Genomic DNA, 25832 nt, shown 5'->3' on the forward strand with positions numbered 1-25832 from the left:
GCCATTGGTGGGCACAGGGCAGTGCAGCTTTCCACCCCTTCCCTGTCAGCCCTGGTGAGTAGCCTCAATCCTGAGGCAGTCCTCTGAAACTCCCCCCCCCACACACACACTGAGTCCTCACTACATGGACAAATGGAATGTGAAGTGGAAAGCTCAGAAGATATAAACTCCAAGTGTGACATGTGCCCTAGGGGACAGGTGGCTTACAAGGAAAGCTGTAATAGCTGCAGGGCTCAGATGGGGAGCAGGAAGCACCAGCTCTCAGGAGGTACCATACTGGAGGTGCCATACTGCCACAGAGAATGTTGCAGAATTTCTCTGCACAGATCACTCCAATGCCAGTATGAATGAAAGTAGAGAAGTTTATTTATCTGAGTGGGGAGGGAGCAAAGAGCTTCAGATAGTCCTCCAAAGAAACTCTGGCTAAGATTTTATTTCCCTTTTATAGTTTTCATAGCCAAGGGGAGGGGTAAGTGAAAAACAAGATGTGGCAATTTGCATACCAATTATTTCTGCAGTCAGGCTACCCTAACAATGAATTTCATTTTACTTTGTTTTAGCCTAAGCTGTCTTTATTTCTTATTGCCCACTGGGCCCTTTCTGGACAGTTCTCTCTTTAGGATTTTTCCATCTGCTGACAAAGAAGGTTAGCTCCTCAGCAGTTAACTTACAGTAACTTAGTGAATCAGTTCAATTTTTAGCCTTGTTTCTACCACAAGAAGAATATGCAAATAATACCACAGTGCTATAATGGAGACAACACTTCCCAGGGCACACAGCCTTCAAGACACTATACATCCAGGAGGCTCAGTGACAGATGGGCAGACTACATTTCCCAGCAAGTTCCATGCCATAACATTAGTGTGTTGACAGCAATGGATCCTGTTACAGACCTCTGCAAGGTTCAGACTTTGTAGCCTAGTAAGCAGCTTTGGGATTGTTCACTGGCCTGCACAGTCCAGCACTCAATGTTAGGGTATACTCTGAGAAGAAATCACAATAGCAACACTCCCAAGAGATCGACCAGGGTGACACAGTACTCTTGGACTTCTGCATCCAAAACCATGACAAAGTAGTTTCAGCTGGTTAAGTCTATGGTCTCTCTCCACTTCAGCAGCCTGAGCTAGCTAAAACAGTGGGAACCAGAAGAAAGCTAGAGAGCTTTGTTAATCTTCAGACTACAGGCAGCCCTGTGGAAGCAGATATGGGCCAGGCTGAGCCTAGGTGTCTTGGCTTCTAGACGTGGTTGAAGATGGAGCCTTAGGAAAGTCAATGGATATCCTGACAACCCAGCTAACAAGTCCAATCCAGTGGACAATGGTCAGGGAACTCTCAGCAAAAGCCCATTTCCCATGGTGATCTAAATGCCTATACCTAGCCCCTACCCTCCCTAGCATATCTCCATTGCCCACTATATGACCCTCCAAGACCTGTCCTCCAGAGTCCTAGCCTAACCCTACTGCTCTTTTTTTTTTTTTTTTTGCCTCCCCCAAAACATTCTTTCTGGGATGTAATCTTGTGCATGCCAAGTAAGCACTCTACCACTACCCAATACCTCTTTTATCATTCCCATACCACACATGGCATGAGGACAGGAACATAGAAAGTTCCAGTCAGGATTTAGGGTCATTAGTGCCACAGCAGGCACCCCCCACCCTTTTGCTTATTGATACTGGGTGTTGGAGGGCAGGGAAGACTTGGAGGAGCCAAATCTAGACTAGCTCTATGGCCATGTCTGAGTTCAGAATTGGGGATCAGAAGCAGAATACAGAACCCTGGTTGTCTTAGAATGGTGAAGCTTTCCCTTTCATCATGGTAACTGGATCCTATTCAATGAAAACAAAGGATTTATAAGGTCTTGCTGTGGGGAGAAGATGCCTGGCATCCAAAAGCTGATTGGGAGAAGAGATATCTATGGAGGGAAGGCATTGGCTATTGTGGTCCAAAAAAGCTGCATAATGTGTCCTTTTGGGGCCCAGGGTCCTCTCTGACTATGCATTGTAGAGCATGGGAGTCTCCTGTGTCAAGGCTTGTGGTCTGGCACTCTAGGGTCAGCAGAAGAGCCAGAGGTATGCACATCTGAGCAGATAAAATGCTCAGGAAAAGGCAAAGGGGAGGCTGGTTGAGAGCTGAGCAAGTGAGGGCAGCCACAGGAAATGCTGCGTTCATCCTTAAACCCTAGTTCCTGACCCTTCCCCAGGATAGGGTCCCAGATAGGCCCAGCCCACTTGCCCCTTCAGCAGCTATCCCTGCCTGGTCTGTGCTTGTACATTCTCTCACTGTACAGGGCAGAGTCAGTGAGGGTCATGAATAAAAGGAAGCCTACTGAAGGTCACAAGGGAGCTCACAGAACAGGTCTGGCTTCCTTCCCAATGTTGGCTATGAGTCAGAATAAGAAGAACCAGCAAGAACAAGATTATGAGGAGATCCAGGCAGTTGAAATCTATCTCCTGCAGGGACTAGCCATGCTGATTCTGAATTCCAAAGGAAAGTTGGAAGCTCCTAGTTTGGAAACATCAACATGTGTGGTTTCCTGGGTCCCCACAGCCAGAGCTCCCAGGACTGATATGTGGAGAGGACAGGTTGGCCCCCTTTTCCCCACACCTGATCACTCTGGGGAACCTTCCTTCAGTTGAGAGATAATCATTGCTGGAACTTGTCCCCAGGAAAGTCAATCCTCCCCAGGCAGTGCCCCTCAAACTAACTTGTCTACTGAATCCTCTTCTCTAGGTAGAGTAAGGTTCTGTATGGCTGCTTCTGATCAAAAACTGCTGATCTTGAGTCCTAAGCCAGTCACCAGCCAGGTGACAGACTTGGTGCTCCCTCCTCCTTCTCTATAGCCAAGGGCTGTCTATGATTCTGTGAAATCTTGCATCTCCTTTCTTGCCACCTGGAATTCTAGACACTGGAGCTCCTATAACATGAAAGTTGGAAAGAGAGCAACCTGGGAATCAGTGAAACATGGGTTTACTCCTTGGAGCCCCCTCTGAAGCCTCAGTTGGATAGACTGTGTATCTGGAGCCCAGGACAGGGCCTGAGAGGTAGCTAGTATTTGAATGAGTGGCTAAACATACTAGCATGCTTATTCAGGTAACTCTACCTCCTGACAAAGTAGGGCTTTCATCACACTAAGACCCTACCCAGGCCAGCCTTTGAATATATTAGATCCTTACCTCCTGACATTCTCCTGTCTATTCTGTATAAAACATCCAAAATGAGGGTGGTGAGAAGGGTGCTATCAGGGTGGTTTTGATCATTTTGAAGTGATTATGTTTACACTTGCTTCCTAACCCCAGAGCAGGTAGTGAATGTGGAGTCTGGGAGACCTGGCTTCAGTTTCCTTGTGAGTAAGGTAAGGTGAGAGTCCCTAGAGTCTGTGGATGGCAGGTTCGGTTAGGGTTTTGGTCAGAATGCAGGGGAGGATGCTGAGCCAAAGTTCTGTTTAAACAAGGAGGCTAAAATCTCACTCCTCAATCCCCTCCCCCCCCCACAAGCTTTTCAGTAACTTGAAACTATTCTTGGTCTTTGAGTTTTGTGACCACTATAGACATGAGAAGAGTGACACAGTTGTACTTGAGGGACAAATTCAGCGCTTTGGCTTCAAGGGTCTTTATTTCAGCATCTGATGCTGAAACAGTGTGGATAGAGGACATCAGAGCTCAAAAGGTTCCTGGATACTTTAGCAGTCTCCATCCCATCTTTTAGTGAATCCCCTTGGAAGAATGCAGAGCTCAGACATGATACCTCTTTCCATACCTACGAGATAACCTGTGCCAGCTGTGTCTGTCCTACTTGCAAAAGTCTTGGGGAGTGCTGATGTCAGGTCCTAGTGGCTGGCAAGGTTCAAGGTCAGATTTTTCCACCACCTGCTACTGGATGGTAAGGTATATGCTGACTCTCTCAGTGAAGCTGTGGAAAATGTACTTGACTATACTTCTGTGAGAACCCAAATTGGAGCGAGGACAGGTCACTGCACTAACATGAGAACTGCATTCCTTTGAGTAGCATGGGGGTAAGTAGGAAGTTTAGGAACATATGGGTCTCAGACACAGGGCCTTCAAGGGCCAGAAAAAGGTGGAGATAAATGGGAGCAACTGTCCAGGTACAGCAAGACAGATGTGTGGCCAGGAGCTTGTGTCAATTAACATTTTGGGAGAAGGGAATTGACCCTGAGGCCAGAGTAGGAACAGTAGCAGAAAGGAGTCTCAAATATAGTTCCTAGGTAAGCCTTTGCTCCATTCCAAAGATAAGGTGGAGAGCAAGGGAAGGGCCTCTCTAGCAGTCAGTGGTAGAGCTGAGAATTCAGGATTCAGGCTACAGAGCTGGGGCTTCATTTACCCCAGCAAGCTGTCCCTGGCCATACTGTCTCCCTCTTCAAGAGCTGGCCACTTTGAAAAGCTAGGAACCATATGACCAAGCTCTGTAGGACTGGCCGCTCTCTTAATGGGGGATGCCCACTTCTTGTTTATGTTTCAGTCTCAGCAAACCTGCAGGAAGCTCACTCAGATCAGGCAGGTTGGGGCTCCCAGTATTGTTCTCCTGAGTTCCTGAGACTGTTCTGTTTTATTTGTGAGACGATAAGGACTTCCTGGGAGAAGTAAGCCCGGACTGAGCTACCTGTGGCATAGAGACTGCTGTCCTGGACAGGGGCATAGTGTACGCTTTGGAGGCAAAAGCTGCTATGTGCATGGACCATAGGGTGAGCCTTCATGAAGTGAGCTAGGCTCCCGACCCATCTGCAATGGGGTCAACTACAAGTTGATTGCCTTGCCTGAAGCTCATCTGTGAAATGGGAGTAGCTCTGTCCATCCAAACCTTCAGAAGGCTGTTATGAAGACAGAGGGTGTGGTCACTAGAAAGAAACACTTGTTATCACCTTGTTCTCACAGGAATGGTCAGGCAGGAGCAGGGAAGGTTGAGTGATCAGTACCTCTAGATGCCAAATACCCACAGTGTTCCCATGAACATCATTATGTGGTCTCATTGGATCAACACTATGAACTTATAGAGCAGGGACTGGTGCCCTTCAGGGAAACCTGAGACCTAGGACACTTTGAGGCTCACTCAATGTCAATCAGCTAGAGCTTGGTAGTGCTGGAGTTTGAGCTTAGGCCCTGTGGATGAAAATGGGGAGGCTGCCCCAGCTGTCCCTCTCCTCTCCTCCAAGATGACTTGGCCACACTTCCTGAGTGAGTGCACATCAGGGAGCTGGTCCTGGAGCTCCCCAGGATCCCCAGCCACCTCCATCTCTGAGCCCTTGAAGAGAAGTCGAAAGCTGTCCTGCCTGACAGCCTCCCCATCGTTGCTAAGGCTTTCAAAGGCTACAGTTGACAGCAGTGGATTGGCCACCTCCTGGTAGAAGTACTACAGGATAGCAGGGGAATGTCACAAAGGCCAAGCAGGAGGGGGTTGCCTGACTCTGTGTCCTAGTCAGGGTACCTGGAGCTGCAGTGCAGAGTCCAGGTCTTCAGAGATGTGTCAGGCCAGGCCACCACTGTACAGTGCCAGCTTCTCCAGGAAGGAGTAGCTGCTGTTGAAGCCAAAGCCCAGCAGAAGAGGCTGTGCCGGCTGTCAACAGCTTTCTGCACATTCTTCTGGATGTTTTTGGGATTGGTCTCCCCAACCCCCCTGGACCCAGGAGTTTAGGAACAGGATGAGAAAAGTGCTTTGCTCACTGGATATTTCTAGAACTTCAGAGTCAGAAGGAGTCCAATGATCCCCTTCCCTGTCCTGGGTATCATAGGGTGTGTAGTCTCTGCTGTGTCTGGGTGGCATGCCTCAGAGTGACAGCAGCATCCTCATTATAGTGGGATCACTATAAGATGAGGGGGATGTTTCTTGCAGGCAGCAGCTCAGCCCAGTTGCTGTTGTCAAGTTTCACGGCCATCAGCATTGCAACACTGTGGTTGTTCCCTGAAGGGTACACACTCAGGGTAGGTGCCAGCCAGGACCCAGGAACTCCCAGTTTGCAGGGCTTCAGGGGCTCTCACCTCCCTGGGCCTGAATGCTGGTAACATATAGCTTGTGGCCTCCTTGCCACTGGGTTGAGGCCTGTACCAGCAGTGGCTTCCACTGGGTTGCTTCCCCACTGAAGACAATAAGGTTGAACTTATCTTTGGGGCTAAGATCATTCAATATCTTTTTTCTTAAAAAAAAATTTACTTATTTACTTTTTGGGGGGTGGAGAAGGAGGGAAAGGATGGGTATGCCAGGACCTCTAGCCACTGCAAATGAACTCCAGACACCTGTGCCACCTTGTGCATCTGGGTTTACGTGGGTACTAGGGAATCAAACTGGGGCTCTTAAGCTTCGTAGGCAAGCACCTTAACCACTAAGCCATTTCTCCAACCCTCTTTCAAGAACCTAAGGCTTCTCAGTCTGATCATGAGGAGAGAAAAGTGCCTCACAGGGGATTGCTAAGCGTTCATGGCCCTTGGGCTGGTATCCTGGACTGCTGTTTTGTACGGGGACATAGTGTATGCTTTGGAGGCAGCAGCACTCAGCCTCTGGAAGCCTCGCCCAAGATGATGAAGCCGGTCAAGTCTTATGATGATGTGAGAGGCCTGGGAGTTCTCAAGGCCCAGCTCTACACATGGTACCTACCTGACAGATTTTTCTTGCCAATGGCAAACATCATATTCTTGGGTATTGTAGACAGGTACTCAGCGGCAAAGTAGTGCACCAAGCAGCCTTTCTTGATCTATGACCTATGAGACACTGTCCTACTTCTGTCTAGCCTCATCTAAAACCCCTGGGTTCTTAGTCTTTTTGTTCCACATCCCCTTCTCCATCCCATTGCCGAGCTCCCCAAATCCTCAGCAGTTTTTTTCTTTTGATGAAGGCTGACCACAAACTCACAGCAATCTTCCTACCTCAGCCTCACAAGTGCTGAGATTAAAGGCATGTGCCACCATTTTTCAAGGCTCATTCCTTGCTAGCAGAAGCCTTCCCTGCTCATGGACAGCCACTAAACGTCTTCCCTCACTTTTGCCTATTTGCTTTAGTATTTGAGATAGCTTATACTAAACACTTTAAAAAACATTTTATTTACTTGAGAGACAGGGAGAGAATGGGCATGCCAGGGCCTCTAGCTACTGCAAACAATTTCCAGATGAATGTGCCACCTTGTGTATCTAGCTTACTTGGATACTGGGAAATCAAACTTGGGTCCTTAGGCTTTGCAGACAAGCACCTGACCACTAAACCATCTCTCCAGCCACTGTACTTTTTCTTGGGCTTACTTTAGCCAAAGCTGACCTGGTACTCACTCTATAGTCCAAGTCTGGCCTCAAACTCCCAGCAATCGTACCTCTGCCTTCCAAGTGCAGGGATTAAAGACATGTGCCACCATGCCTGGTGAGGTAGTTTATATTAAAAGACATAATAAACCTGTTGTCTGTCAAGAGGTTAAGACTCCAAAAACCAGCAGAACTGGAGAGATAGCTCAGCAGTACAGTGTACTTCCTGCACAAGCATGAGGGCCTGAGACTATGTGAGTTTGAATTTCTAAAACCCACATAAACAGCCAAGTGTGGCCACATGCACCTATAACCCCAGTCCCACAAAGGGGAGCTGAGACTAAGAAATCCCTGGGCTTGTGGAAAAACTGCAAGCTCCAGTATCAGTAAGGGACTCCAGCTCGAGATAAGAACATGTAGAAGAATGATGGAGCAAGATATCTAACATTTTGCTCCAGCCACCACAGGTGAGTTCCCCTGTGCAAGCTGAGCACATGGGATGCTGCAAGGGAACATAAACTCGAATACATCACACATCACACACAAGCATACATCACACACCACACACCACACACACACATGAAAAAATAAAAACAAAAACAAGGAGTAAAGGGGAAGCAAAAAATGATGCCAGAAACTTGTGTGAAATCAGCTATTGGAACTGAGCATAAAACTGAGCTGAACCTTTCAGGAACAAAGGTAAAGAAAGAAAAAAAGGCTGAGCGTGGTGGCGCACGCCTTTAATCCCAGCACTCGGGAGGCAGAGGTAGGAGGATTGCCGTGAGTTCGAGGCCACCCTGAGACTACATAGTGAATTCCAGGTCAGCCTGGGCTAGAGTGAGACCCTACATCAAAAACAAAACAAAAACAAAAACAAAAGAAAAAAAAAGGAAGGAAGGAAGGAAGGAAGGAAGGAAGGAAGGAAGGAAGGAAGGAAGGAAGGGAGGAAGGAAGGGGAGGAGGAAGGAAGGAAGAAAGGAAGGGAGAAAACAAAACTATAAAGCAGGTCTATGAGGAGACAAACCTTTTCTGCCTCCAAAAAAGGAATTATTCCAAGGATAACACAACTGAACTGCCCATTTTGTTTGTGCCAACTCTTGATGCACAAAAAGGGGCCATTAGCTTCCTTTTCTAGAATACTTGATCTCAGGCCTCTGTGTGTGGACAGACTTCGAGGTTGGCCTACTCTTGCCTGGAGTCCACCTACCTGAATGGGGCCTCCAGAAAGGGACCAGTTCACATCATAGCAGACAATGAAGTTGCTGTCCAAGAGCATGTGCTGCTGTCCTGAAGACTTTTGCTGCTGTGGGAGTGTTGGCTTGAACCAGATGTGAGTCTGGAGGAGCAAGGGGTAAAGTTAAGAGGAACCTTGCCAACCCACTTCTGTGTGCACATTGGAAAGCCAGATTCCAGGAGCAGCCATGGTCAGTATTTCAGACTTTCAGGCTGAACTGATGATGGAATGCTTTGATATGGGTGTGTGGGTATGTGTGTTAGTTTGGACTATCAACTTAACAGAATCTAGAATCACCTATGAACCAAGCATCTGAGTTTTTCTGTGAGGGAGTTTCTAGATTAGGTTAACTGAAGTTGAAAGACCTGCTCTAAATGTGGGCAGCACCATCCTATTGGCTGGGGTCTTAGACTGTATAAAGAGAGAACCAGCTTTCATTTCTGTTTCAAGCCTGGAAATGTATGTGACCAGCTGCCTCATACTCCTGCTGTCATACCTTCCCCACCATAATGGACAGTACTCTCAAACTGTGAGCATTTTCTCAGGTATTTTGTCACAGCAACAAGACAACACACAGTGTGAATTCCATTTCTGGAGTCATGCAGGCATCTGGACTTAGTTTTGAGTCTAATCCAGCTATCTCCTCCTTTTCTCCACCTCAACCCAGAACCCTCCATAAGTCTACTCTCCAAGTTCATCCTCCTTATACCTTATCCACTACCATGGCAGGCCCACCTTGGTCTTGTTCTGCAAGGTGCTAAGAGTATCTGCCAGCTTCTTGCTTGTGAGGGTGATCTCTGTCTCCAGGAAGTTCATATCCTGAGGCTCAAAGATGAGAAAGTCCATTTGGAAGCAAAATATGGGTCATGATGGCAGCCAGGAGCCTGGGCTGGGCTGGCAGGAGGCTGAGTGGCCATGAAAGACGGTCTTAGCTGGGCAGTAGCAATAAAATACATCCTGGGAAGAGGCAGTATCAGGTACCTGCAGGTGCCTGACCAGCTGCTGGAGCCACACTAGCAGTCCAAAGGTGATCTTGGCAGCAGGAGCCACACTGACACCTCAAACTGCTCTTTCTCCCAGTGGCCCTGGGGGACAAGAGTATCAGGCTTCCCCTATGTAGTTGTGTAGGGGATGGATGCTGGAGGAAAGGCCAAGGGCCAAGATGGGGGTTGTCTCTATGACCATCCCACATTAGTTCACTTGATGAGGCCAATTCTCTCTCCCTAGTTCACTGCCACACTTTATTGATCCTGGGCTGCAGCAGCCTTGTCTTTGCTTCTCTATATGGGATTTTCTAGGCCTTGGGATGATTTTTTTTAAATTCCCTCTTTTAAAAACATTTTTTAAATATTATTTGCAAGGGGGAGAGAGAGACAGAAAGTGAGAAAATACGAGAATGGGTGTACCAGGGACTCTAGCTGCTGCAAACAAACTCCAGATACATGTGCTACTTTGTGCATCTGGCTTTATCTGAGTAATGGGGAATCAAACCCAGGTTGTTGGGTTTTGCAGGCAAGTGCCTTAACTGCTGAGCCATCTCTCCAGACCTTAGTGTGCCTTTTGACACAATGACTTCTGACTTTGCCTGGTCCACTGCATTTATTTGCACCAACTGTGTAAATGCTTGTGCAGGGCGCTGGGGAAGGTTTCCAGCTGCCTCAAGGCATGCACAATATCCATTTTACTGAAGAGACAGGGCGAGGAGATTGCAGGATGCAGGACTGGGCTACATTTGACCCACATTCCAACCAGCCCCATTACCCTCATGTATTTTCTGAGGCACTGGTCAACCACTAGTAAAATAAGAGATAAATGAGCTATTTCTTATTCAACCCACTGCCCATTTCTTAAGTGGCTGAGACTAAGCAAAAGGGAAACACAGGGCTGAAGACGGTGATTCCATTCCTTGCAGCATCTCCCTTTCACTCAGGGCAGGCTGTCTACAAGGAACCTGGCATCTCTGGAAGCAGGCTGAGTATCTGGTGGTAGAAACCCCTAGAGTGTCACTCAGAGAACAGTGGAAGAGCTGGGTTCATAAAGCTACATTCTGACCTACCTGGCTCCATGTTGGCCTCAAGGGGTAATAAATAAGGCCAAGCCCTATTTCTTCATCTATAAATTGGTAGCAATCAGATCATCTCTATTAAGTGTGAGCATAACGATAAGGTAGTGCCTGCCAGATGGATAGTCAGCACCATTTCGCTGCGCACACACACTGACCTGTACACATGCCTGAAGTGATACTCTGGGTGGTTTCCCAGAGGGGAAGAATCTTGGTAGCCAGATGAGCATGCCTGGGCAGTGGGGCAGAGGCATCAAGAGGCCTGTGGAGGTGTCTGAAGAATCTAGGCAGGATGAATAAGCTTTATTTTTGTAACAAGAAGTACAGGATCAAGGAGCACATCTTCATTCTCCTTGGTTTTTGGCTGCTGTTTGGGCCCCATTAGTGGAAATGCAAATAAGCTCTACAATTTGACAATGCACAATTCATGAAATGTATATCTTGTGGCTGGAGGTATGATGCTGGAAGTTTCCTGCAAGAAAGTGGGAAACAGAAGGTCACCTGCACAGAGCTCCTGAAGGGGTATAAAATGGGGTGGTGGGTACACTCAAATGGCCTGATGCTGCTCAAGTGAAGTGGCTTTTCTCAAATTGCCCTTAAGTTGGAAAAAATAGTTATGAATAAGGTGAGCGAATATTGGACACTAGATACAGCTGATGCTCACATTCCCTGGTTGATCTGGAAAGGGTAGCTCCTGAATCTGTGGATATCAGTAAAGATGAGTCATGAGACTTGGGTGTCAAATCCTGGGTCAGGGAAGGACAGTTCAGGAACTAGACTAATGGGAACCAGCTGCTACAGAAGCCTACCTGGGTCATCAGGACAGTGAGGGACTTGCAGAGGGCTGGAGCTGGTGGCATCTAGCCCTGGGGAAGGACATGGTAAATGTTGGAGCAAATTCTGTGGTTTAGTAAAACTTTCCTCCTTATGGCCAGAGAGGCTCACTATGTGCACCTGCTTACTGTTCACCTTTCTGACTCTGGATGGGACTGAGGATACAGAAGGGTTAGGAAAAGTCCCAGTGAGGGTTGGAGATTGCTTAGTAGTTAAGTTGCTTGCCTAAGAATGCATGTTCGAATCTCCAGGTCCCACATAGCCAGGCGCAGTGACACAAGCATGCAATGTTGCACACGCATCACAAGGGGGCCCACGCATCTCGAGTTCATTCACACCAGCACACCCATTCTCTCTCTCCCCCCTCCCTGTTTCTCTCTCACTCAAAAACAAATTAATTTTAAAAAGAGACCCAATGAACATGCCCAAGCTCTGTCCTCACAGAAGGTCTGCTCTCCTGGAGCACAAAGCATGGGTCCAGCCTGGAGCCAGACCTATTTAAGACCAGACTAGCTAAAAGTGTGGGAAACTCTGAGCAGCCAGCTTTCCCTTCCCAGGAGACATCCTTGAGCCAAAACCTGCCAGTCCTCCTCAGAAGGAATTACTATCACCCTACCTATGGTTTTGTCACCCCTCACTATAGAGGACTTGACCTTCTCCCAAATCTAACACAGGTCTAAAGAGAGGGAATCATATAGCTGGGAATCTGGTGTCCATGCAGCAAATAGCATGCAAGGAGCACAAAATGTAGCTCACCCTGCTATTTAGAAGGGAAAAGAATTACTCAGAAAACGGGCTGTCATCAGCCAGAGGTATCTCAACCTGGCTGTCTTCGAGAAGGATACAATCAGAAGGCAACATGAACAAAGGTTCAGAGTGGGGTAGGCTTTGAGAGTCTATTTTCCACAGTGCCTTGGGGTCCTTGGAAATATCTCAATGACTTCTATGGCAGCAAAGGAAGGTATGAACCCCAGGCCTCCAATAACTTCACTTTAGGCAATATTACCATGACCTACTTTTTTAAATTGCTTCAACTCAACTCTTCTGTTTTAGTAAGGGGAAGTTTAGGCATGGAAAAGAATACAGTGGTCTACAGTCACAAAGGTCTGTACCAGGTCTCCATATCCAAGGCTCTTTCTAGTATGTCTCAGTGGCCCTATAAGTACCCATATTCCCTGCTCCCTTTTCCCCCCAAACCCAGGAAAGACATTAAATGTGTTCCCACATCCCCACCTTGCCTTCCCTCTTCATCTTAGTGGATATGGCTAGACACGAACTGACACCTTCCCAGGGCTGGGGCAATATGGGAACTTCTTTATTAGTATTTCCAAGGTGCTGAAGAAGGGCCAGGGCCATGGGGAGGGGTGACAACCTAGAGACAGCAGGAAGTTAAAAAAAAAAAAAAAAGGAATTCATAGGAAAGACTCCTGTGTCCAAGTATTTGAGGTGGTGCAGTGTGTACTTCTCAGCCAAAGACACTCTTGGCAGGTTCAGCTTTGGGCTTCTTGAAGACGGTCTCTGTGCCTGTGCGGTTACAGCTGAACACTGAAGGGGCAGCTGAGCCCGCTTGCTCTGTGGGCAGGAAGTATGGGAAGAAGCATCAGGTTGGCTGAGCTTCCTTAGGGCTGGCCCCATGTGCTAGGCACAACCCCTGCTAGGTCCAAGAGCACTTGACTCTCTGTCAAAGACCCTTGGAACCTTGATAACAGATGCCTATGCTCCCAACCCTACCCTAGGCCAACCTGGAAGACACTCACCACACTCCCGCATGACCTGGTAGGTCTTGGATTTGATTTCCTGGTTCTTGGCTAGGTTCCTGCGGGCCCCCTTCAAGTCTTCCTCCTTCACAGGGGGCCGCTTCTTCTTGATGGGTGCTTCATGAGTGTCAGCCTTGGAAAGCCCAAAGCTGCATCTTAAAACCACTTCCCTAACTCCAAGTCTTGACATTGACCCTTCTTCTCAGATCACTGAATTCACTCTCCTCTTACAGACCCAGTGTCTCCAACCCTTGGTCTGCCCTTATGATCTACATAGGGAGCTCTGGGTGACATGGTATGAATAAAGGAGAAAAGTGACTGGCTTCAAGTGAGTTCTAAGCCCTCCTCACTGGATGGTAAGGGGATCTACCCATGGGGACTTCCCTTTTTACTTAGTGTGACTGAAATGGGAATGGGATAAACAGAAGATGCCCACAAGGTTAGAGTGCTACTTACGGTACAAGCTGCAAGGACAATCCTCCTCTGGTAGTTGGTCTACTTGTGGGACAATCAGGCTCATTGTCTACATCCCCTTAACCCCAGAGGCCAGTGAGTATGAGGCCTTATTCCTTCCTAAACCCTGGGGGCAGGGGCAGGGATTCCCTCACTTCTGTTTGGGCTGGGCACTTAAGGGAAACTGCCCAAAAATAGAGGGAAGAGTGTTACAGAACAGAGCCATCTTTCTTCCTCCCTTCCTTCTCTCCCACCCCAGCTGCAAATGCATATAAATCTCCAAAGCTATTAAAGGCAGCCTTCTCATACACATATAAAGGCACACACAGTTTTACATAAGGCTCTTCCCTCTTAATAAGCCACAGAATAACCAAGGCCAAGCTGACCAGGAGTTCATCAAAGCAAAGTAGGATCCAGGGTGTCTTTGAGACTTTCCTCCCAGGCTGCAGTGCCTCATTTAGGCTTAGATCTGAGCTCAAACAGTTCCTTCTCCACTTCCTTGGCAACAACTGGGTGCTCCTACCTGAGACATGGTGGGTGCTGAGCAAGCTTCCAGGCACTTTTCTGGCAGGCAGTAGCCACGAGAAGAGATCTGTGAGAAGCCTAGCCCTCTAGAGCTTATATAGTTTGCTTGCCTGTTCTAGGTAGTCACTCCCTTCCTTTCGCAGCTCCCAGATGATTCAGGTCCACACAGCTACTAGCTGTAAAGTTTATTCTCGGAGATGATGGGACAGCAGCCCTGGTGAAAGTAGACAGCTGGGGACACCCTGCACCCTAGAAAACAGCTGCTCTACTTGCAGGAGGGAGGTGCTAGCACTGGTGCCAATGGGCTGTGTACTGATGAATGTGGGACCTGGAATGTGTGTGACAATCCAAGCTGGCTGGCAGTAAGGGTCCATCCCAGTGGGGGAGAACACCACTGAGGAAAGAAGTGCCCTGAGCCAGGGTGGAAAAGCTCAAAGCTTTGTCTTTCTTCACCTCTTTTCTTGGATTCCAGTGACAAGAAAGTGTCTATCCACACAGCAGCAGGGCAGAAGCTTTCTATCTCTGGAAGCACTTCCTCATGGTGAGCACAACAATCTACCACAATAGACTCAGAGCCAGGGGCCACTGTTGTTTCACAGGTAGAGAAACAGGCTGAAAGGGAGCCTGGGGAATTGCTCTATTATGGTTTTACTTATACTCTTGTCCCCAGCCCAGCTCCAGAGCAAGTCTAGCTAAAGGACAAAGCAAGACAGGGGGTATGGGGCCCAGGGAGGAGCAGGTAATACTTGCCAGTGAAAACCAATGGAGGGTGTCTGAGATAGGGAACTGAGGAGCTGGCTGGCAGGACAGCTATAGTGTTACAAGTTGTGGGGAGGTGAAGTCCACTCTAGTTGAGACAAGAGTAAAAGACAGAGTTTCTCTAGAAGGTCACTTAGCTCTCCTCTGCTGGGAGCTCCCAATATCCTCATCTTTGCAGGGGAAATTCCTTAGGGTACATGTAGGACTCTTAAGCCTGAGGTGGCTGTGGGGGTGGACATGAGTCAGAGGTCAGGGTTCTCCCTGTTAGTGCAGATTTACCTCAGATCTATGCCAGTTTGTCATGGGCTTCACTTATATCCTTGAAGGCTCTAGACAGATGGAACCTAACCTGGTACTGATATGTGGTTATCTCAAATAACATTCCATAGCTGCTATACCTCAAACCTCTCACACTCTTCTTTGTCCTGATGCCCAGGGGCCAATATGAGCACTGCCAAATCCTGCTTGAGATAAACACTGACCTGATGAATGCCAAGGATTTCAAACAGAGGACAAGAGACAGAAGAAGATAGGCCAGGCCTTGTTGCTATCTGAGGCTTCAGCTCTGTTCACAGCTGACTCTGTATAGCTTTGGCTTTAGGGACAAGGATATTCTCTCCTTGCTCTGCTTACAACACAGCTCATTTCCTCAGGAGGTAGGGTGGCTTAGACTCTTATTAGCAAGAATGTGGAAATAGTCAGACTATGTTTGGTTTCTTTTCTTGGCAGACTTTGACTCCACTGCTGTAATGAGGCACTGGAAGGATTATTCTCATTCTGTGTCCTGCCTTCTAACTCACTGGGGATTGTTTTTACCCCACTGAGCTGTTTCAACTCCAGAGAACAACAATCAATAACCACAAAAGTAATTGTTTCTTTTCTTAAAAAACTGCAATAAGATGTGAAACTTTATTGTAAACCATTTTACAATATAGCTAATATCATCTTCCCTTTCAATTCAAAATGTGTTTTTCTGAGTTAACATCACTGATAAAACACCCCACTTGAATGGCAGCTGAACTGGGAGTAGAAGCTTCATGTAGGTCTCTTTTAATCAACTTCATGAAAGGAAAAAATCAAATTAAGCAACCAACCCAACTACCCACCCATCAGAGCTCTAGGTGCTCAAAGTCAGGCCATGAGTTCCTCAAAGCCCTTTCAAGGCCTGCCAAATCTTACAAGGTGAAACAGAGGTCTGCCTCTTATTTGGAGCCACCCCACACCCTACAGGGTGGTGGTTATCTGGCAGGAGGATGCCTTCAGGGCACCTAATCTTGGCCTGCTTCCAACAAGGCTAATTGGAGGGTCACTTCAGCTATGCTTCCTTCATTCAGTGCCTGGGACATCTTTCAGACATACACTACGGAAATAATTACACCTTGCCATTTGAACCTTTCTTTGTTTTCAGTGAAGGAGGGGGCAGGAGAACTAACGTTAACCCATGACTCCCTACTTTTTAGGAGTTCATAAGTTTGTATGAGGCAGGAAGTCAACAGTGCTAAGGGGTCAAAGACCTTCTCCTCATGTATTTTAGTACAGACTGACACTACTTCCACCCAGGGTCTCACCATCGTTTCTTGCCTCTATTAGTGTCCCAACAAAAGCCAGAGGAAATAAAAACAATCACCATTTCTTCAAGTCAGGTGATAGTTCTCCCTCCACAGTTTATTGCAGTTAGGTACAACAAATTTGTTCATCACCTTGGCTTACAAGCTTCTACAATAAGAGGCTTGCCTAAAGTCCTGATTTGGACAAATCCAATTGACAACATACCGTACCCAGTCAATATCTCATTGTTTTTCATTGACCGATAAAGGGCTGCACCTCATAAGGCACCTCGGAGCAAGTGGAGAAACTCATTCCAGAGAGAAGGGACAGCTCAAGAAGAAGTCCTGACCTCTATAGCCATTCTCCTGGGACACTGCATAGGAGAGAACAGGCTCACTGGGCGATGCAGGTCATATGAGTGCATGTGCCTATGCTGCATGTATACATGCACACACCCACAGAGGAGGAGCATAAGCCGAGCATGTCCAAGCTTGAATACAGAGTGGGTCCCTAAGATCAGGCAGACACCTATTGGACACTCTTCCCTGCTAAGTCAGTTACACAACTGTAGTCCTTATAGTTACATTTTCAAGATGTAGGGAAGACCTGCCTTCACTTGCCACCTGTATCCTCCAAGCCAACTACTCAATAGGAGCTGAAGAGCCTGGAGAGACTTGTTCAACCCAAGTTTCCAGTCTTCACAACAGGGCCTTCCTACTCTTGTGCATGCTTTGGAAACACTGAAGTGAGGCTCTGGCTCTAAGCTCCAGGAGAATGACCGGATGACAGACAGTTACAACACAGGTTGTCCAAACCACTATGGAACAGGAGCAGAGTGAGGACAGCATCAACAATAATACCAGGGACTGACCATCTTGCCAGGAATGCCAATCCTATTCTTCCCACTCACTCAGTGGAACCCCTGTACAAGGGATGGAGAAAGACCATGACTGTATGGGGGGAGGGGAAGGGAAGACAGAAAACAAGAGGGAGCAATGCAGGGCTGAGACCAGCTTCACCTCACTGGTCGTCTCCTCCAGCCAGGAAGCTCACACCAACAAAGTCCCCTCCCGCTGCCTAGATATAGCTCCTGCTCCTCCCAGTGAGACCTTCACTGGAAGAAGACGAGCTGAGAGGGTCCCTGTGTCCAGGACAGGCAGGACTGGAAATGGCAGAGGAGTCTTGGGTGCCTAGTCTAAAGGCTGGGCTCACATGTGACAAACATATTTAGGTACCTTTAGCTTAAGCAAAACATATTTTTTTGTTTGTTTTGGGTTTTCTAGGTAAGGTCTCATTCCAGGCTGACCTGGAATTCACTACATAGTCTCAAGGTGGCTTTGAACTCATGGCGAGCCTCGATCCTGCTACCTCTACCTCCTGAGTGCTAGGATTAAAGGTATGCACCACCACGCCCAGCTCAAAACACATTTTTATGTAGGCTTAAAAGAAGGTTCTGAGTGGAGCTGCACTTGTCTCACCTGAAGCCTGAACCACCTCACTTCCAGCCTGCACAGTAGTGGGGTGGTCTTCTGTTGCTAAATATTCTATTTACTTATTTAAGAGAGAGAGAGAGAAAAAGAGAGGGAGGGAGGGAGGGAAAATGAATGAACGAGAATGGGTGTGCCAAGGCCTCTAGCCACTGCAAATGAACTCCACACGCACGTGCCACCTTGTACATCTGGCTTTACGCAGGTATCAGGGAATCAAAACTGGGTCCTCAGGCTTTGCTGGCAAGTGCTTTAACTGCTGGGCCATCTCTCTAGCCCTGTCTTCTGTTTCTAAATGTCATAGCTGATTGCTAGTCTGAAAATCCTTGAGACAGCTCCACTTTGCAGCTTTCACAGCAGGTGCGGGTGCATTATCACTAGGCAAAAAACTCTCAAGAGTCACAAGGATCTGTGGCCATGCTATAGAGCGGACACAGCCTAAAAGCACCCCATATTATCTACAGACTGTGACAGAGAGCTCTCTCACCTGAACCTGCCCTGTCCTGGCCACTTTGTAGCTTTGGATGGTTTGACAACAGGCCCTCCTATTCACCGGATTACTTCTTACAGACAGAAGATTACTTCTGTGCAAGCAAGCAGGTGACAGTAGGTAATGGGATCAAAGCAGAGGCTAACTCTGTGAGCTGCTGCAATGGAAGCAGAAGCTGAGAATGTTCAAACACTTGAGATTTGGAGGCTCTGAGGGCGAAAGAAAACAAACAAGGGTGGGCCTGGTGGTCACAAGTCCTCTAACTCTTGGGCTCCTTTCTCAGGCAAGTTTAGCTAAGATTTCTAACCTGCCAGCTCATGTGTTCTGGTACAACCCTTTCTGTTCCATACATACTACAGCTCATGCTCAGGCCTGATATATGCCACTAGGTTTCTGCCTGCAGACAAAGGCTGTCTACCCTTCCCACCAAAAGCATCATCAGACATTATCTAACAATAGTGCCAGTTTAAAAACAACAACTGACTTTCATCTCCCACCAGTTCATATCCCATGAAAGGCAAACAAACCCATTACTTTGGAGATTAAAAAGTTTTTAAATACAATATATGAAAATATAACTTAAAAATATAAAAGTCAAACAGTATATGGAAGACTTAAAAATCTGTTTTGCCCATTAGTCCCATTGATACTTTGTAGGAAATAAACACATACTCAAAAAACAGTAACACTGTTACAGCTCATAAAACCGGCTTTAGAAATTAAGTTTAAAAAAACCATTTCTAGAAGAAAACATTCTGGTTCCAACTTGGCAATGAGTGACCATTAACCCAAGCATGTCATGTGTCCACAATGCCTGCAGCCTTGGCACAAAAACACTACAGTAGATGTGTGCTCTTTTGTTTCACCACGCCAGCCAGTCAGACACAGAACAGGGGTCTCAGAATACCCCAAAGGGACAACAACAAACAAAGCTCTTCACTTGCATATTTGGTCAGTGTTTGTAGTGCAACTGGGCAGGAGACCTCTAGCCGTCCACAGCCCCCTGGTTCCTCTTCCCTCTTTTTAAGTCACAGTAGTCTGGGGCAGGCGGAGAGCAGGCAGAGACAGCAAGAGGAGTGGAGGTAGAAGAGCAGGGACAGTGAGAGGAGGGAGGGATGACACTGCCGTGCTGGGCCCCAGCCCTGTCACCCCTAGTGGGGGAATGTGTCATACAGGCAGCCCAAAGCGGTGCTTCTTCTTCACAGGTTTGAGAGGGGTCAGTCTGCGGAGGTCTTCCTCAGCATCGGACTCCTCCATCTCATCATCAGCTGAGATCAGGATCTGAGGTAGCAAAAGGGCAAAGCCTGAGACACTGGCAGCAATGCCTTTTGCATTTGCCCTCCCGGGACCTGGGGCCCCTCTAAGAGGCCTCAGGTTTCCTGTTTCTTACATCAATGATCTCTGGCTCTGCCAATGCTCCCTGTGTCCCCCTCCAATCTTCAGTTGGACCCAAATCAACCACAGCTAACCTGACACATGGAGTCCCAGAGCCTTGGCATTGCCTTAAATACAATAGAGGTAACTGAAAAGCCTCCTTCAAAAAGGAAAGGTATTAAAGGGACACAAATGCAGTGGGGTCTCATAAGGACTTCCCTGAAGCACCTCTGTCACTTCTGAAAGTAAAAGAGACACCTGCTTTACTCAGCCATGTAATTGGGACTAAGACAAACTAGCTCATTCCTTGTCCCAGCTGCCAGTCTTGGCCCTCCGAGTACCATGGGAATTGAGAGGTCCAAAGACCACCTGCAAAGAGCCTCACCAGCTCTCCTCTGGACTGATCCCTTGATGGCTTCCTGCCTCCAGCATCAGTGCCCCTACCAACCCTTCACTGGCTCCCTCTCTGCCACCTGTTCAAGAATGTCCCAGTTCTTCAGCTGGGTTAAAATGCAACTGTACTTCACATCTTGTCATTCCATCCTAGACTCTGGAACAAACACTGCTCTGACCAATGTGAATTTCACATTATTACCACAGACCAAATCATGTGATTGTGAGTGCCCTTCTGCCTTAAAGCTATATGTCAAATGTCATTCAAATGTTCATTGAACTTTTTTTTTTTTTTTTGGCTTTTCAAGGTAGGGTCTCATTCTAGCTCAGGCTGACCTGGAATTCACTATGTAGTCTCAGGTGGCCTCGAACTCATGGCTATTCTCCTACCTCTGCTTCCAGAGTGCTGGGATTAAAGGCGTGAGCCACCACGCCCGCCTTCATTAAACTCTTATGATGTGACAAGCCCTGTAACAGATTTTAGGAACACAAATCTGGAGAAAATGTTGGCTTGCCCTCTGTCAACTTATCTATTCACCTTTCAAAACTCCCTCGAGACTGCCCCAGAGGATCAGAGGCTTTGCCTACACTTTCATCACAAAATGCAAGTGTGAGGAGAAGCTGTTAGCACATTGCCTTTTCATTCACAATGTGAGGGTTATCTCAGGGTAGCAGCAGTCTCAGCTTCTTTTCTAGTTCCTGCTGGCTGGCAGCAGTGTTCTCAGCATTAGGGGAGCTTCCCCAGGCCCTCTCTGAGACAGCCAGCTGCAAGGTAGGGCACAAATACACAGTGAGTGCTACAGGCAGCCAGAACAGACGCCCTGGCCTCTGTGCTGCTATTTACACCACCATTCTTCCTGAAGTTCAGGCCTTTGAACTTAGGAGACTAGAAAATGAAGTTCTACCCCCCAACTTTTTATTTATTTTTTGAGGTAGGGTCTCGCTCTAGCCAAAGCTGACCTGGAATTTACTATGTAGTCTTAGACTGGCCTGAAACTTACAACAATCCTCCTACCTCAGCCTACCGAGTGCTGGGATTAAAGATGTGCACCACCATGCCTGGTGAGGTTGCCCCTTTGAAGTCTGGCTATTCTCATGTAGCTAACACTTTCCTTGTGGTGGCAGCCAACGCTTCAATCACCTTAATGCTTCAGGGTCACTAAGAGGTCATGAGGATCCTTGCCAGCTTCCCTGGAACAAAGCAGATCTCACCTTGCCTGTCTTTCTCCATTGCAAGGACTTGTCAATAGCAAGCCACCCCAACTATAAACTTTACTGTTTTGGAAAGTCCTATGGAATAGCAGGCATAGGCTCTGACTAGATAGAGTGCTGAGTGACCAGGACTACTTTTGCTCATCCATTTCTCCTTCCCTCTGACAAACATTGTGAATCCACACGCAAGAGGCCAAACGCAAACATGAGCAGAGATCTCCAGATCTAGCTGTATGACAGCCAGGCCCTTGGAGAGATTCAGGGAGGCTCCTACCTCAGACTCAGACTCCTCATGGGATGCTGCCCTCCGGTAGCGGACCTTGCTCCCATTCCTTGAGTCCTGGTTGGCTACCCTCTCTTCTAGTTTAGCTTTCGTTTTCCCCTTTCTCATGAGGAAATTGTCCACTACCCAAAACATGAAGGCCTGTGAGAAGGAAAAGTACAGGTTACTCTAGGATACTAGCACAAATAAAAGCAGGGGGCTCCATATTCACCCCCACTATAGGCTATAAAATCTAGAAGTAAGAGAAACTTCACCCAGACCCTATCATTTCCCAGAAGCTTCAAAAGAGAGTCCCCTCCTCTATTTCCTTTACTACAGTTGTATTATCACAGAAAATCCAAGAAAATCCCTGGTCTGGTCACTTAGGAATGCTTGTGCTAAATTATAACCAGCTTGTTTTGGGTCTAGAACCCAGGTATCTACACTTGCTTTGGCCCCTAATAGGCCCTGCATAGGTAGCCACACACTCTGCCATGTCTGTTCATGTATTCAGGTTCCTTCAGCACTTACATCACTGGTTTCTCACTTTTAGTCACTGTGATCATGAGTTTCTGAGGTCTGCTCAGGAACAAACATTTGGAGCACATCTGAAATGATCTTGATCTAGAAGTTACTATCACATATGGGTAGTGTAGCAGGGAAGGCAAGACTGAATTCCCAGAGTCCTTTACCTTGAACAGGGGCCCTGGGGTGGGGACCTGGCTTTTGAGGAAGCAGTCTCACCATTTCCAGGCCTGAGTGTAGGACTGGGAATGCAGCAACTGCTCACACAGAAAGTTAGTTCTGAGGGCTGTATGGTGACTTTTGTGTCAGACTCAGAGCTTTGAAGAAGAACCCTTGAAGACAGGGCACAAACTGGGGCAAAACATGCAATATGACACTGACATTGACAAAGAAGGGGACGATCAGCATGACAATGGCCAGTTTCAGGTCAGGGTTTTCAATGGGATTCAGTAGGGCCACCTGTAAAGAGAAAGAGACATGGTGAGGTAGGACACCATAGGAGCTGGACACTTAGGGGCCTTAGATCTGAATGCTGACAAGAGACTCTTCTTGGAACCACATTAAGTTGTTGGCATATTAGTAGCTTTCCTCTTGGTGTGGACTTGAGGCCACTAAGCCAGACCCATGCTGTGCTCACAGTGAATGGGGAGTAGCCTGAAGCCCCCAGAGGGAGTAAGTATGGGTTTTAGGGGGGCGGAAACAAGCAGAAATCTTGCATACCCACCACCTCCCAGAGGATAGCAGCTCTGAAGTATCTTGGTTTATTTAAGAATGAGGTTAAATTCCAACCACAAATAACCACAAATAAAACCAAAAATAGGTAGAGGGGTGAGCCTCTACAGTTTCATGTGGGGCAAGGAGCATGGGATCAGCACGCAGAGGACAGTGCCAGGGAACCCAGGGTTTCATTGCAGTATCAGCATGCAGGCAGTCATAGACCTTAAAGCTGCCTGTGGTATTGAATGGCTCTAGTTAAATCAATGGCTAAGATGCTTGTATGCGGGCATGTGCAAATGTAAAGGCACTCATAGTTGCAAAGTCTGAGCACTAACCAGACTAAGCAACACATAAGTTTATACATCCTAAGGCTTGATCTAGAGAAAACATTTATTTAGGGTTCAAGGGATAGCTTAGTGGCTAAGGCGTTTGCCTGCAAAGCCAAAGGACCCAGGTTTGATTCCCCAGGATCCACGTAAGCCATATGCACAAGGGGGTGCACGCATCTGGGGTTTGTTTGCAGTGGCTGGAGGCCCTGGAGTGCCCATTCTCTCTCTCTCAAATAAATACATAAAAAAATAAACATTTATTTAGATGAAGCAGATGGATGCCAGGCACAAGAATGACTAATTAATGCTCTTATAAACTGCAGCCATGTCAGACCAAATCCAGGGACCAGTCATGGAGTTGAAAGAAAAACAAATTTGGTTTTCCAACCAGGCTAGGGGCTGAGCATGTGGGTAATAGGGAGTATTGTTTGCTCAGCTTATCAGGGAGCTGTAGAAACAGGGAAGAGGGACAAACCTTTTTCCACTGGAGTATAAGGAGGACAATGAAGACGATGGATTTTTCAAAGATCATGATCACGATGTAAAGGGCACACTGCCCAACCCAGGCCCCACACTGCAGAGGGTCTCCTGCAGGGACAGGTGGGTACTTAGTCACATGGACACTGGCATCTGAGTAGGCAACACCTCTATACAACTTTCTTGCAGCTCCCTGGGAGCCTTCACACCACCTGCCACATCCCAGAAACCTTGTGCTAAGAGTATTTCATGAGCCCCTTGAATCCCTAAAAATCATCTCATTCCTAACAGACAGAAGCAGTGTTCTAAATAAAACCTGAAAACTAATTTGAGCATGCAAGACTACCTTTCTTTCAAGAAGTTGTAAGATAGAATTAAGAGGTGCTAAAGTTAGGAAGTGCTCAGAAATGCTGGCTCTCTGCTGGCAGCAGGTGGGTAAAGCAAGTCTGCTATTATTATCTGCTGTTGATTTTTACAGTGACTGGCATTATCCTTCTTTTTCTCTACCTATGGGCACACTGATGCTCAATAATCAACCTTTTTGTTCAATCCTCCTTTTTCTACCTCTTAACCCTTATGCTAGTCCATCACCATTCCTGCTGCCCTCAGCCCGGAGAACAGAAGTCTGACTTAGAGGAATTCAGATTACAACTGAATTAATGAAGTTGACAGGTGCCATGTAAAAAAAAAAAAAAAAGCTAATGATTGTGTAAACAGCTACCATACCAAACAAATCCATGGCCTATTCATGGAGTTAAGACAAAAAACAAGCTCTTTTTTGGCTTTTTACCTTACTCAAACTTCCAGGTCCCTGCTCTGGTAAGACCCTCTCATCTCAACCCACTTGGGTGAAATGGGGGGTGGCTACTTCCACACATGTTCCCTACCCCCTCTTGCCTTCCACATGGCAGCAGCTCTCTGCACTTCCTTCTCTTCATTTAAAACAATCTCTCTAAACCTTAAAAAAAAAATGGGGACAAAGGAGAGAAGCCCTTCAGACAAGAGGGTGGAAGTAACAGGCTAAGGTCAATGGCAGAAGCTTGTCTGTGATCCATTCAGTTCCCATGCTTAAGAAATAGAAGTGCCTAACCCAGATGCACGTGATGGCACATGCGTCTGGTGTTTGTTTGCAGCGGCTACAGGCCCTGGCATGCCCATTCTTTCTCTCTCTAATAAATAAACAGAAATAAAAATATTTTGGCTGGATGTGGTGGCATATACCTTTAATCCCAGCACCTGGGAGGTAGAGGTGGGAGGATTACCATGAGTTCAAAGGCCACCCTGAGACTACATAGTGAATTCCAGGTCAGCCTGAGCTAGAGTGAGACTCTAACCTGGGGAAAAAAAAAAAATCTCAGGATGGGCTCCTGAAAGCCACATATTCCTCTCTGAAGTGGAAGGCCTGCGAAGAGTAGGTCTTGCCTGAAAACTCTGCCTGAGCCCCACTAACCAGAACAGGGACACATTAACACCCCAACCCAATCTGGCTTGAGAAGGAACCTCTAGCTTCTTTGATTTTGTAGTTTCCATAGCAATCTCTGTCCAGGCCCCAGCCCTACCTGGGCCTGCCAAGTGTATACTGTGGAAGCACAAGTGAATGCCCCTGAGCTGCAGGCTCCCAGCCCTGCCTGAGTTTGTGCTGTCTTTCAAATGATCCCTTTAGTTCATTTTGGTGAATTATTCCCTCAAGGTAAGTTGTAGAAATAGAGGCCAAACTAGGGAACACATCTGTATTAGAAGGCATTGGGAAGGGAGCAAGGTCCATGAAGCATAGTGCTGTGAGACATGGTCTCATTTTCAGGGAAGTTGGCTTGGTCATCAGTCTGCAGACACCTCTTATGATCTAAAATTGTCCACAACTCAAACCATGTAAGTGTGCTTATGTGCTAAGTCCCATGACCTTCTCTTCTAGGAACCAAATAATCTACCTAGAGAACAGGACCTTTATGGAATTCCTGACTCAAATGGAATAGCTATTCCACAAGTGTGGTAGGTACAATAATAGTCCTTTCAAAGATGTCCACATCCTAATCTCTGGAACCTGTGAATATGTGATATTACCTGAGGGGGAATTTTGGCTGTCTCTGTGATTATGATTATGATTAAGACTTTAAAATTAGGCATGGTGGCTGTGGTGGTTGGATTTAGGTGTCCCC

General features: G+C 47.2%; 2 protein-coding genes and 1 pseudogene across 2 annotated transcripts in view; all 3 read right to left on the reverse strand.

Annotated features, from left to right (window-relative positions):
- Positions 1-5070: 5070 nt before the first annotated feature.
- Positions 5071-10916, reverse strand: LOC101594332 (annotated as a pseudogene).
- Positions 10917-12805: 1889 nt separating this feature from the next.
- LOC105943692 (musculoskeletal embryonic nuclear protein 1-like) lies at positions 12806-13315 on the reverse strand. Its single transcript, XM_012947529.2, has 2 exons — positions 13126-13315; positions 12806-12940 (listed from the first exon to the last, which is right to left on the reverse strand). Exons 1-2 carry the CDS (start codon positions 13313-13315, stop codon positions 12834-12836), a joined length of 297 nt encoding a protein of 98 aa, XP_012802983.1. The 3' UTR covers positions 12806-12833.
- A 3186-nt stretch (positions 13316-16501) lies between these two features.
- The window catches only part of LOC101604526 (store-operated calcium entry regulator STIMATE), a 73728-nt gene continuing 64397 nt past the window's right edge, over positions 16502-25832 (reverse strand). Inside the window, exons 5-8 of the mRNA XM_012947598.2 lie at positions 23675-23787; positions 22535-22612; positions 21641-21790; positions 16502-19668 (exon numbers count right to left, since the gene is read on the reverse strand). Of these exons, the coding sequence (XP_012803052.1) occupies positions 19555-19668; positions 21641-21790; positions 22535-22612; positions 23675-23787 (455 nt within the window). The 3' untranslated portion in view covers positions 16502-19554. The remainder of the gene's footprint in view (positions 19669-21640; positions 21791-22534; positions 22613-23674; positions 23788-25832) is intronic.

The sequence above is a fragment of the Jaculus jaculus genome, chromosome 16 (genome assembly GCF_020740685.1).
Source record: "Jaculus jaculus isolate mJacJac1 chromosome 16, mJacJac1.mat.Y.cur, whole genome shotgun sequence".
NCBI classification, from domain to species: domain Eukaryota; kingdom Metazoa; phylum Chordata; class Mammalia; order Rodentia; family Dipodidae; genus Jaculus; species Jaculus jaculus.

Coding starts and splice junctions, on each gene's coding strand:
- LOC105943692 (XM_012947529.2), bottom strand. CDS start 13,315: ATGTCAAGACTTGGAGTTAGGGAAGTGGTTTTAAGATGCAGCTTTGGG. Junction 12,941..13,125: donor CCAGGTCATGCGGGAGTGTG/GTGAGTGTCTTC, acceptor TCCTGCCCACAG/AGCAAGCGGGCTCAGCTGCC.